The sequence below is a fragment of the Lithobates pipiens genome, unplaced genomic scaffold (assembly GCF_037356315.1).
Source record: "Lithobates pipiens isolate NorthernLeopardFrog02 unplaced genomic scaffold, aLitPip1_a1.2 Scaffold_8, whole genome shotgun sequence".
In the NCBI taxonomy this organism is placed as follows: domain Eukaryota; kingdom Metazoa; phylum Chordata; class Amphibia; order Anura; family Ranidae; genus Lithobates; species Lithobates pipiens.
Window position 1 is genome coordinate 51,819,508 of NW_027507903.1, and position 13,750 is coordinate 51,833,257.

The 13,750-nt window shown below is 40.7% G+C and overlaps 1 protein-coding gene across 26 annotated transcripts in view; it reads left to right on the forward strand.

The window, feature by feature from the left end:
• Positions 1 to 13,750, forward strand: part of PPIP5K1 (diphosphoinositol pentakisphosphate kinase 1) — a 332,491-nt gene that overhangs the window by 306,827 nt on the left and 11,914 nt on the right. For all 26 annotated transcript variants that reach the window (XM_077473361.1, XM_077473337.1, XM_077473343.1 and 23 more), the window contains one exon: positions 5,447 to 5,584. In XM_077473361.1, the coding sequence (XP_077329487.1) occupies positions 5,447 to 5,584 (138 nt within the window). The remainder of the gene's footprint in view (positions 1 to 5,446; positions 5,585 to 13,750) is intronic.

The window sequence follows — 13,750 nt, forward strand, 5'->3', positions numbered from 1 at the left end:
CATGCAATATTGCACCCAAACGAAATTTGCGTCCTTTTCTTCCCACAAATAGAGCTTTCTTTTGATGGTATTTGATTGCCTCTGCGATTTTTTTTTTTGCGATATAAATGGAAAAAGAGCGAAAATTTTGAAAAAAAAAGATATTTTCTTCTTTTTGTTATAAGAAAAATCGAATAAACTAAATTTTAGTCATACATTGAGGGCAAAATTTATTCAGCCACATGTCTTTAGTAAAAAAAATGTCAATAAGCGTATATTTTTTGGTTTGCGCAAAAGTTATAGCGTCTACAAACTAGAGTACATTTTCTGGAATTTACACAGCTTTTAATTTATGACTGCCGATCTCATTTCTTGAGGTGCTAAAATGGCAGGGCAGTACAAATCCCCCCCAAATGACCCCATTTTGGAAAGTAGACACCCCAAGGAAATTGCTGATGGGTATGTTGAGCCCATTGAATATTTATTTTTTTTGTCCTAAGGGATTGAATAATGACAAAAAAAAAAATTTTTTTTACAAAAAGTTGTCACTAAATGATATATTGCTCACACATGCCATGGTTATATGTGGAATTGCACCCCAAAATATATTCCGCTACTTCTCCCGAGTATGGGGATACCACGTGTGTGGGACTTTTTGGGAGTCTAGTCGCGCACGGCACCCCGAAAACCAATCACCACCTTCAGGATTTCTAAGGGTGCAAATTTTTGATTTAACTCCTCACTACCTATCACAGTTTCGAAGGCCATAAAATGCCAAAATAGCACAAAACCCCCCAAAATGACCCCATTTTGGAAAGTAGACACCCCAAGCTATTTACTGAGAGGCATGTTGAGTCCATGGAATATTTTATATTTTGCCACAAGTTGCGGGAATATTACAAACTTTTTTTTTTTTTGCACCAAGTTGTCACTAAATGATATATTGCTCACACATGCTATGGGCATATGTGAAATGACACCCCAAAATACATTCTGCTGCTTCTCCCGAGTACGGGGATACCACATGTGTGGGACTTTTTGGGAGTCTAGTCGCGCACGGCACCCCGAAAACCAATCACCACCTTCAGGATTTCTAAGGGTGCAAATTTTTGATTTAACTCCTCACTACCTATCACAGTTTCGAAGGCCATAAAATGCCAAAACAGCACAAAACCCCCCCAAATGACCCCATTTTGGAAAGTAGACACCCCAAGCTATTTACTGAGAGGCATGTTGAGTCCATGGAATATTTTATATTTTGCCAAAAGTTGCGGGAATATTACAAACTTTTTTTTTTTTTTTTTGCACAAAGTTGTCACTAAATGATATATTGCTCACACATGCTATGGGCAGAAGTCAAATTACACCCCAAAATAAATTCTGCTGCTTCTCCCGAGTACGGGGATACCACATGTGGGGGACTTTTTGGGAGCCTAGCCACGTACGGGACCCCGAAAACCAAGCACTGCCTTCCGGATTTGAATATAAAATGCTATAAAAAACAAACTAACCAGAGTCACCCGTAACACTTATACGGTGATCAGTGGTGAAAGGGTTAACTAGGGGCAATCAGAGGGTTCAAATTTTTATTAGGTAGTATATGGGGGTCCCTGGCGCTATATAAAAACCTGACGGGGAACCTAAATAACGAACTGGCTAACCAGCGTCACCAGTGACACTTATACTGTGATCGCTGGTGAAAGGGGGTGAAAGGGTTAACTAGCAGCAATCCTGGGGTTAAAACCATTATTGGGTAGTATATCGGGGTACCTAGCGCTATAAAAACCTGGCGGTGAACCTAAAAAAATAACTAGCTACCTAGCGACACTAGCGACACTGATGCAGCGTTCAGAAAAATTATCGCTTAGTGACACTGGCAAAAGGGGGTGAAAGGGTTAACTAGCGGAAATCAGGGGGTTAAAACCATTATTGGGTAGTATATCGGGGTACCTAGCGCTATAAAAACCTGGCGGTGAACCTAAAAAAATAACTAGCTACCTAGCGACTGTAGCGACACTAATGCAGCGATCAGAAAAATGATCGCTTAGTGACACTGGCAAAAGGGGGTGAAAGGGTTAACTAGCGGCAATCAGGGGGTTAAAACCATTATTGGGTAGTATATCGGGGTACCTAGCGATATAAAAACCTGGCGGTGAACCTAAAAAAATAACTAGCTACCTAGCGACACATGCAGCGATCAGAAAAATGATCGCTTAGTGACACTGGCAAAAGGGGGTGAAAGGGTTAACTAGCGGCAATCAGGGGGTTAAAACCATTATTGGGTAGTATATCGGGGTACCTAGCGCTATAAAAACCTGGCGGTGAACCTAAAAAAATAACTAGCTACCTAGTGACTGTAGCGACACTAATGCAGCGATCAGAAAAACGATCGCTTAGTGACACTGGCAAAAGGGGGTGAAAGGGTTAACTAGCGGCAATCTGGGGGTTAAAACCATTATTGGGTAGTATATCGGGGTACCTAGCGATATAAAAACCTGGCGGTGAACCTAAAAAAATAACTAGCTACCTAGCGACACATGCAGCGATCAGAAAAATGATCGCTTAGTGACACTGGCAAAAGGGGGTGAAAGGGTTAACTCTAGGGGCAATCAGGGGGTTAAATCTTTATTGGGGGGTGATAGGGGGCTACCCTGGACCTAACACTAACTGTCCTGACAGTTTTTACTGTCACAACTGACACTGAATGCATTGATCAGTAAAGAAATGATCAATGCAATCAGTGACACTGTGACTGGGGGGGGCGGGGGGGGGATCGGGGGGGGGGTTTGTGTGCCTGTGTGTACCTACATGTCAGTGTAGTGTTGGTGCACACTTACTTTTACTCTTCTCCTCGTAGTCCGGTCAAAAAGACCGCCCCGAGGAGAATGACATCACTTCCTCCTTCCTGTGTAAACAATACACAGGGGAGGAAGCTTCTCATTGGCCAGGAGCGATCCAGAGGGGGTGGCCGAAAACCAACGGCCATCCCCTCATCACGGAGCGCTCCTGGACCGAATCGGACCGCCGTAAACAGCGGGAGGGGGTCCGATCGGACCCCCCACCCGCTGGAAGGCAATCACGTAGATGTACGTGATTGTGCCTGCCTGTGCCATTGTGCTGACGTACAATGGCAATACGGCGGTCCTTAAGTGGTTAATATGTAGTATTTGCTTCCTTAATTGTAAGCAGGGAATTCATTTAAAGAATTGTATTTCAAATTTAAAAAGCTTCCCTGTACTGGTCTGATATTTATATGGTCCAGCTTGTCTTCTGTAGGTACAAGACAAAAAAAACGTTGTTACTTAGGTTTTTGCTATGTAAGTTCCATACCTTACATACACAGTGCTTTGGGTATGGTAATGTTTTGAGGGTTAAGTATGGTCAATGTGTAAAAAATAAAAAAATAAAATGCAGTATACCTTTTTCATGTGATTTGATTAGTCCTTTGCAGCTCTGCTGTAAACAGATTTTCTTCATTTTGAATGGTGCAGGACTTCACCCAACTGGCCTACCCCGGTGGATGGTGGATTATCCCTCACTTAGTCATAGTAGGCATTGAGTAAATATGAGCCTATATACCTTCCAATTCACTTAAGCAAGCTTGGGAAGCATACTGAAAGAAACAGAGTCTGGCATTGCGGTTTTATTTCTTAAAAAGTCCATGGTCCAGCTTCCTCTGGCATCAAAAAACAAAAACATAATTTAGTGATTCAAAATTAAGTCAGAAAGTATAATATGATATCTGTGGTGATGTTTTCTGTAAGATAGATTACTAGTTCATAAATACCTGGTGATTCTCCTGCCAGTTCATCAAAGCTCCTTTTTCAAAAGGAAGGTCAGCAATAGTATCCTAATTATTCCCATTTTTAAGAATATATTTAGCACCCACGGAAGATCAAATACATACAAATATGAGGACTCCTCAAAGGTGTCTTGCAAGATCTGAATGATGCATTGGAGATGCAGGCTCTGGCTGGCAGCATTGTTTGCAGTGCATTGTCTTCTGTGAAATAAAGCTAACTGAGAAGAAAACAAAGGATTTGGCTGTGGTGTGGCATCTTCCACTTTTGAAACTGGCTGCATACCATGTGATTTAAATAAAACACCCACCAATATAACAAGACACCTCTGAGGACTTATGTTTGTATGTATTTGGTAATAATGGGACCTGCCAAGATCTGAGGTACCGGTTGAGTCAAGTGCATGTATGATAGGAATGATAGCTGGATCTCCTTAAGGAAAGCATTGATGAAGATAAAGAGGTTCATCTGTGTGTCTTCAAAAAATTCACCCTTGGAGAATGTTGATATATCTGTTAGTGTGGCCATATATATGCATTATTCATTTAGAGGAGCATGTACTGTAGAATTACATTGGCAATGGTATTTAAATCCTTATGGAGCTGTTGAAATATGTGTCAGATTTGAATAAGGTTGATCTGTTTGCAATAAGATGTGCCACCTCCAGGTAAGCAGATTCATTAATGTTGGGTAGTATGTCTTTTAATGCAACAAGAGTAGCAGACCATTTACTGTATATACTCCAAAAGAATATAAGATAATACACATGTTGGTTGTGAGCAGCAAGACAAGAACCTCTTGTTCAGAAAGGAGGGCCCAGTGAGCAATTGAGGCCCAACCCACTCCATGCAAAATTAAAAATTCCCTTTTCAGTGGAATTTAACATCTTTAACTTTTTTTCCAGTAATTTCATGTTAAACTTTCTTCTTTAGCTTTCCTAGTATTAACAGAGAAGATCTTTCACCTATAAATATTTCATTTTTTAATATACTACCTCTCAAAGGTTCTCTGTAGTATACCAGAGTTTCTGTATCAGATGATCGTTCTGCTTGAGGCAATTGTATACTAGCCTTAACAAACTTCCTCTTTAGTAAGCAGTAGCTGTTGAGGGAGTAGTCCATTCCTAGTGTTTAGGCTGGTGATGGATTGGAGGCTTCACCAAAGGTTAAGCTGGATGCAAAAATGTGTACAATGTGAAAAGCTAAGGTAATACCCAAATAGTCCAAAGGTGAGGATTTAATCATATTTTCTGTCTTGTGTTTTTTTTTTTGCCTGATTCAGTAGTCTGTTGGTATAGAAAAGACAAAAAGGATTTTTCTTAGTTTACAAGTCAATATAATATCTTTAGTTAATTATTAATATCTGATATTTTGTTTTAAAATAAGCCATTACTTTAAGGTATTTCATTCCAATGGTGGGAGCGAGCTATAAACATAATAGCATACAGTGATTTTTATCACTCTGATGACACTATATAAAAATTAAATTGGAGGTGCTACTGACATCGAACAGTCAAATTCAACCTTTTTTTTTCCTGGTGTGGATTTTAATTTTAGCATTCTATTTTAAAAAAAATGTTTACCTTTTAATTTTATAAATGGAATATACTTTATTTTCTGTTGGTATAAATGTATGTGTTAATATTTTAGTGTTTTTGATTTTGACAGGTTTTGAGGGGTGCTCTATGGTTCCAACTATTTATCCACTGGAGACTTTGCACAATTCTTTGTCTCTCCGACAAGTCAATGAATTCTTGTCTGCTGTATGTAAAAAGTTTGCTGAAACCCATTCAAGAAGCACTTCAGGTACAGTAACATTATTTATTAAATCTTTAGGCTGATGGCTTGCTGTAAAAATAAAACAGAACAATGTTCCCTTGAAGAATCTCATGCCAGTCAGCACTCTTTATATACCATGTTATAACACAGGGACATGATCTAAAACTAACTGGAGGAAACAAATCTTTGAAAGTATAATGTTACTAAAAGGTTAATGTCATTTTAAATGCCAATATAGTAATTATTTGAATCTATTTTGGTATCAACCTATTGTAATCTCCTGTGCAATAGATTGGGAAAAGGGAGACTGGTAGTTTGAACCAGTCTGTGCTTACAGGGGAAGAGAGATGATAACATCGGTATACTGTGTACAAAAGGGGCTCCTGCGCTCTATGACAAAAAAATGGAAGATAGCAAAAGGAATGTTCTAGCAGGAGCAGCAAACACTCTATGAGTGAACTCTCAATATTAAAGACAAAAAGCAGGGGAGGAGGGGTGTGTTGCGCTTCCTAAATACCAACAAAACGCTTACAATAAATATAAATCACATAGTATATAAAAAAACTTAAATCACATAGTATAAAAAAACTTATAAATAATTCTTAAAGTGTTCAGTGAGCAGTGCTTAAAGCTTAAAGGGTGTATTACATTGAACAACTAATGTATAGTGTTCATATGTATTATTCCTGTGTCTTAAAATAAGCAGAAACAGTGCTTAAGACCATAAAGTGCATGAATTAAAGTTAAATAGACATCTGTGATATCAATGCAGCAAAATAATAGAAAGGATATATGTGATAATTTAAGTGATCAAAAAGCATATAAACACATAAAATCGGTGATCTAAAATGTGTAGAACAAATAAACACATAAAATCGGTGATTTAAAATGTGTAGAACAAACGAAGGAATGTCTCAATTACATTCCTTAAAAAAATATAAAAAGTAGCAGCAAAAAACGTGAATTTCAATCAAGTGTCCCATACACAGTTCAATCATGCAATTTTCCGATGTGATTTCACAGCCGCAGAAAAAGTGCAATGTGCCGAGGCAACTCTCCTCCAACGGTGTTCCGTGCCAGTGCTGGTTATATTAAACAATTACCTTGCAGCTGCAAGGTATGCAGCAAAACAGCAAATATTGCAGGGAAGACTCAGGGGGGTCAGCAGGGCTGTGGATGGGAGCTTCTAACGGTGCAGTTCACCCTTGTAGTTATGGCCAGTGTAGCAATGCTCAAAACAACAAGTAAAGGAGAGCCTCCATGGTGTAGTATTTTAGTCAAATATTTTATTGAAATAGCTAAAATTACTCACATAAAGGAACGAGTAAACGAGCACACAGCTTAACAGATCTGAACGATTTCCTTAGGTACAGACGTCACTTCCGTTCTCCTACGCGTTACGTCTCGTAAGGACTTCAACTGGGATCCCAGTTGAAGACTCCCAGTTGAAGTCCTTACGAGACGTAACGCGTAGGAGAACGGAAGTGACGTCTGTACCTAAGGAAATCGTTCAGATCTTCAGATTTTTCTGCGGCTGTGAAATCACATCGGAAAATTGCATGATTGAACTGTGTATGGGACACTTGATTGAAATTCACGTTTTTTGCTGCTACTTTTTATATTTTTTTAAGGAATGTAATTGAGACATTCCTTCGTTTGTTCTACACATTTTAAATCACCGATTTTATGTGTTTATTTGTTCTACACATTTTAGATCACCGATTTTATGTGTTTATATGCTTTTTGATCACTTAAATTATCACATATATCCTTTCTATTATTTTGCTGCATTGATATCACAGATGTCTATTTAACTTTAATTCATGCACTTTATGGTCTTAAGCACTGTTTCTGCTTATTTTAAGACACAGGAATAATACATATGAACACTATACATTAGTTGTTCAATGTAATACACCCTTTAAGCTTTAAGCACTGCTCACTGAACACTTTAAGAATTATTTATAAGTTTTTTTTATACTATGTGATTTAAGTTTTTTTATATACTATGTGATTTATATTTATTGTAAGCGTTTTGTTGGTATTTAGGAAGCGCAACACACCCCTCCTCCCCAACATCGGTATACTGCTGCTCCTTCACTCTCTAGTCACAAGCTAGAGGTGAGGATGGTAACTGCTTAAATGCAGTAGAAAAATCAGGTCCGTTTTTTGACAGGGCTATGTAATTTGGAAATAGATGGACAGCAAAAAAAAACCAAATCTCCAACAAGGGAGCCTGGAGTAGGAGGATGTTCGAATGTCACACAATACACGAAATATAAGTGATATTTAAAAAGAAACAATACATCTTCATTAATATTTAAAACACAATTGTCCCTATCAAAATTGGTTCCACATGAGTATATAGGATACAAAATATTGAGCCCGGTGATTAAATATAATTTCTATTTTGTGTGATACTCTAACATCCCCCTACTCCAGGCTCCCCTATCAGAGACTTGGGGTTTATTTTTCCTATTTTTTGTTTATAAGGATCTAAAGGGGATGGTGTCGGGTTCTTTTGATTGGGACACTCCTCCCACTTGTATAACTCCCCGTATGTTTTTCAACTGTGTATTTTGTCGGTTTGTCTGAAGTTCAAATTTAACAACATATTATAGAACATTTGCTAAAAGTGTTGGTATTGTCGATAAAACAAATCAGCTTGTACATATACTTTTCCTAATGCAGGTTAGAAATCATACTTGTGATGCATGAAGTCTAATATTCACAGAAAATATTGTAGAAAAACTGTTATAAAATGTATTGTAGGAATGCACAGCTGCAGTCTTATAGTAACTCTTTCCATTTGAGTAATTTTGGTTAAAAAGGGGGTTTTAGTTTTGGTTCACACCAGGAATCGGGGTTCAGTACGATGCCATTTTTAGCCATTCATTTGAATAGGCTGATATTGCACTGGATTACTCCAAAAGAGGTGCATGGGCTTCTTTGAAAAAACGCACTGCAACCAGATTGAATTTGACTGCTGTGCCATGCAATCTTTTACAGGCAAATGCACTGCATTTGTGATCTGTTTGGGGTGTTGTTAGGAATCTATTGATACCAACAGCAGATCACACACCCAGTGCATTCAGTACGCAGTACTATAAACGCGCATAGAAGGTAGGTTTCTCGGACCTCGTTTTGGTATGAACCAGCACTTATCAAAGCAGTCTCCATTGAAGCAGTAAATCAATGACTATTATTAACAACTGGAAGAAAAATTGAGCTTTTTCATTTATTTGATATTGCAAGATAAAAAAAATCATATATTGATGTAATGCAGATTGGTATTAGAAGGCATGTTATTTGTGCAACTAATGATGTTTTCCATATGTTAATACTGTATGGACTTCTTGTATATCATTAAAACACCATACCCTTATCCAGGCATTTAGCCTGGCTAGGCAGGAAAAAGGGTGTTAGTGAGCATGTGACACCCCCCCCCCCCCCCCCATCTCTCCTGAACTATACCCGGCCATATGCCATTAACATTGGAAGGGCAGCTTGCAGAGGAAGTACTTTCCTCCCTGCACATGACTTTTTCTTTATTGTACATCATGGGACACAGAGCCTAAGTAATTACTTCATGGGTTATAGGCCACCTTCAAGTGTTGACACTGGTATACCCAATCAAGGAAGTTCATTCCCTATATAACCCCTCCTCCTACCAGGAGCACATCAGTTTTTTCGCCAGGTGCTGGTCACGAGTCTAAGGTGTTGATCACGAGTGAAGATATGCTCTGAGGAGCTCCAGGAGGGATCCATGCTGGATTTAAAAAGCCTCCACAACCAGATCCATCCACACCACTGTGGCCACAGGATGGTACCCGGGCCTCACATAGAAGAACAGGGTTTTGCCTGTAACTCTTTTCTTTGAAGACTGGACCCTAGGAACCAGGACTCTTTTTGGTCTTTCTACATTACCTAAAGTTGTCTGGAGGGTGCTATACAGGTCCAAAGAAGTGGAACCCCTATTAAAGGGATACGATCTTTGAAGGTTTAACTACCCTGCCCATCATGATCGGTGAAGTATGGATATGTCTTTTTTCAGCAGTATCCTGCAGCAAGGAAAAGGTAAGAGAAAAGCTTAGGAGCTGCAAAGTCCAGCTATGCCTTTTCTTTCATATGTAAAATTGAAATGCTTTAAAGTCTCCTCTAGAGGGAGTAAGAATACACTTACCCTTTCAATCTGTACTACAACAGCTTGTGTCCTAGCAGCTGGAGGGGGTTCTTTATTTTCTCTCCCCCCAATTGGGGAAAGCTGAGTGGCTGGGGGTACATGTACATATTATACCTTGTAAACAGTTTTGGGTGATCTAAGCTCATTGCAGTGTGACCAGCCCTAAAACCGCTGATTCACAAACTGCTAAGTACCCCCCCTGCCCGGCCGTCCCGCCGCATGGCGGCTGCAGCCTCCTCTCCTCCTCCTGGTCTGTGTCGAAGACCCAAATTCTGTGGTCCGCGCATGGGCTGAGGTTTTTACTTTTGAAACGAGGAGGAGGAGGGTGGGTCGAGGGAAGGAGCATGGCTAAAGCGGTCAGCATCGCGTGCGAACTCAGCGTCCTTGTGAAAGCACAGGCAATCAGGTTTACAACTGAGAGGGCTTAAAAGCTGATGCTCTTATAAACTAAATGTGTCTACCAGAGCAGCTAAAGCAAGAGCTGACACAGGAGCGCTGGAGTACATGAGGGGTGTACATAGGCATTTCCAGTACAGGAAAATACATTATTGTTTAGCATCAGATCAATCTATGCTGTCGTTTTTTTCTTTCTATTGCTCAGCAAATAGAACATTTCTTAGAGTGCCTCTGCTTTTGTGCTTAGCACTATGGCTTCCAAGGTTATTACTAAGGCACCAAAAGTTCCACCCTCAGGCGCTGGGAACTCCAGTCATGACTCCACACGGTCATCCTCTTCTGAGCTACCAGATATGGCAAGCCAGGGTGAGTTTTTGGAGCCGATTGGTGCAACTGCTTTTCACACTTCAGCTCCTGTATACGTGAATGAAGATGCTTTTTCCTCTGCCCTGCAGGGCTTATAAGGAAGATTAGCGGCTTTAATCGCATCCTCCATCCAAGGAGATATGAAGCATGCTAGATCCCCCTCTCCCAATCCAAACCCTTTACCAAGGAAACAGTGGACACAGGATGAGGTATTACCTTCAGGCAATCACGTGGAAAAACAAGCCGATTTTTCCTCTGCGGAGGAAACAGTTGATGAACCTTATGCAGCCTTGCAATCTGATAATTTGATGGTATGAACTCTTATGGAGATGGCTCGTTCCACTTTCATGCTACCCCTAACAGAGCTGAAAGTTTGGTCCCTTCCTTGGGTTCTTTAAAACCTTTACAGCCTTTTCATGCATTACTAGAAAAGGTTATTTATGCTGAATGGGATAAGCGTTTGTCTCCCTCCAAAGAGTTTCTCAGTTTGCTATCCCATGGAGGAGAAATTCACAAAAGATGGAAAGTACCAGCAGTAGACGCTGCGATTTCCAGCACCAATAAAAATGTAACTTGTCCAGTAGACAATGCACAAATGTTTAAGGATCCAATAGATAAGAAGTTGGAATTTTTGTTAAAATCCTCTTTTTCCTGGCAGGTGCCGTTTCTCAGCCTGCAGTCACTGCAATAGGCATCTGTCAGTCTCTAAAGGACCAGTTCAGAGGTCCTTGCACAACAGGCCCGTAAGTTAGCCGAACTACCAAAGGAGCTATGTTTTGCCATAGATGCCCATAAAAGACTCTATCCACCAAGCGTCTTGCCTTGCACTTGTGTTAAAACACATGCGTAGGACCCTGTGGTTAAATAGTTGGCCAACCGAAGCATCTTGCAAAAAAGGATAGGGGGCATGTTGGATTTCCCTCCCCCACCTTAGACCCCCTTATCAAGGGAACAGTGGGTAGAGGATGAGGGGTTACCCTCAAGTGGCCCCGAAGAAAGGAAAACCGATTACTCCTCTGCGGAGAAGACAACTGGAGTTGAACCTTTTTTTTCAGCCTCGCAATCGGAGAGATTGGTGGTACAAATCTCTTACAGACATGGTTCGTGCCTCTTTCAAGCTACCTCTAGTAGAGTCAGCTGATAGTTCTGTTTCTTCTGTACATATCCATTCTAGATCTAAAAGAATCTAAATCGGTTCCTGAAGATCCGCTCCTTTCTATGGAGTCGATCAGGTCAGTAGTTTATATCCTACAAGAAGGAAAACCTCTGGCGTTTATGAGCATCAGGGATGCATATCCATTTCCCGCTCACCAAAGGTTTTTGCGGTTCGAAGTAGAACAACAGCATTTCAGTTTCTAGCCTTGCCCTTTGGGCCAGCTAAAACACCCCGAGTGTTCACAAAAGTGCTAGCCCCACCTCTAGCCATGTTAAGGGCACAGGGCATAAACGGTCTTGGCATACCTAGACGATCTATTGCTAATAGACCTATCGGTGTTCGGCATAAGGTGTATGCATTACAACCAGTTACCTGGAAAAGTCTGGGTTGCATTCTTAACCTAGAGAAGTCTCCCTTAAAACCGATAAAAAAAGCTGAGGTATTTGGGTCTGAACATAGATGCAGCCCAGAAAAAGGTGTTCTTGCCCAGGCAAAAAATAACTCCATAAGAGAGTTGGTGCGTATGGTCAGGTCAAAAGCAGATCCCTCCATTTGCCTTTGCGTGAGGTTGTTGGGAACGATGGTGGCTTCATTCGAAGCAGTTCCCTGTGCCCAGTACCATTCGAGACTGTTGCTAAACAGTATTCTATTTGCTTGGAACAAAACGATGCAAGCTTTGGACTTGCCATTGTGGCTGTACCCAAGGGTGTCCCAAATCAGCGGTTACTAAAGAATCTGCTAAAAGGTAAATCCTTCAGACCAGTTATCTGGAAAGTGGTAACAACCGAAAAGACAACTGTCCAAGGACAGTGTTCAAGAACCGAAAGAGCCTTGCTCATCAACATCCTAGAGATTCGGGCAGTGCGTTCGGCTCTGAAAGACTGGACTTCCAGGTTAAGGGATTGTCCTGTCAGGATCCAATCCGTCAATGCCACAGCTCTGGCCTATATCAATCACCAAAGGGGGCACCAAGAGTCTCTCAGCGCAGAGAGTGGTGAACCATATTCTAACTTGGGCAGAAATAAATATTCCGTGCCTATTGGCAGTCTTCATTCCGGGGATAGAGTATTGGCAGACGGACTACTGAAGGCACCAGCAGATTATTCCCATGGGAATGGTTTCTTCACCCCAACATATTTTCTGGCGGTTTGTCAAAGATGGGGAACTCCAGACATAGATTTTCTAGCATCCAGTTCAACACAAAGTTAGTCAACTTTGTGTCCAGAACAAAGGATCCATTCGCATGCAGAAAACATGCGTTGGGGATACCATGGGATCAGTTCTCACTGATCTATGCATTTCCCCCTATTCAATTGCTGCCTCAACTTCTTTGCAGGATCAAGCTGGAAAGAAAACCAATAATCCAGAAGGCCAGACCTGTTCTCACAGGGACCAATATTCCATCCTACTTTACGAACGCTAAATTTAACGGCCTAGCTATAGAAACCCACATTCTGAAGAAACGTGGGCTTTCCAGGTCAGGTATCTCTACTTTGATTAATGCAAGGAAACCAGCTTCCAGAACTGTACATTATAGTGTCTGGAAGGCTTATGTTTGATGGTGTTGGCACCCTCGGAGATCTATCATAGGCAGAATTGTTGCCTTTCTACAATTAGGCGTAGAGATGAAGTTGGCCTTGAGTACTATTAAGGGCCAATTCTCAGCCTTATCGATTTTATTTCAAGGACCGTTTGCTACACATTCTTAGTCTGGGATTTTATGCAAGGGGTGATGCGGATTAATCCTCCAGGTAAATCACCTTTAAGCCTTTGGGACTTGAATTTAGTTTTGTCAGTGTTACAAAAACAGCCATTTGAACCTATACAGCATATTCCCTTAGTCCTTCTGACAAGGAAGCTGGTATTTTTGGTTGCTATATCCTCAGCAAGGAGGGTTTCGCAAATGGCTGCTCTTTCTTGTAAAGAGCCATATTTGATTATTTATGAGGACAGAGTGGTGTTATGCCCTCATCCAGGCTTTTTGCCAAAAGTGGTTTCAGGTTTTCACCTCAACCAAGATATTGTCCTGCCATCGTTTTTTCCAAAACCATATTCCAGGGAAGAAAAGTCACTACATTATCTTGATGTGGTG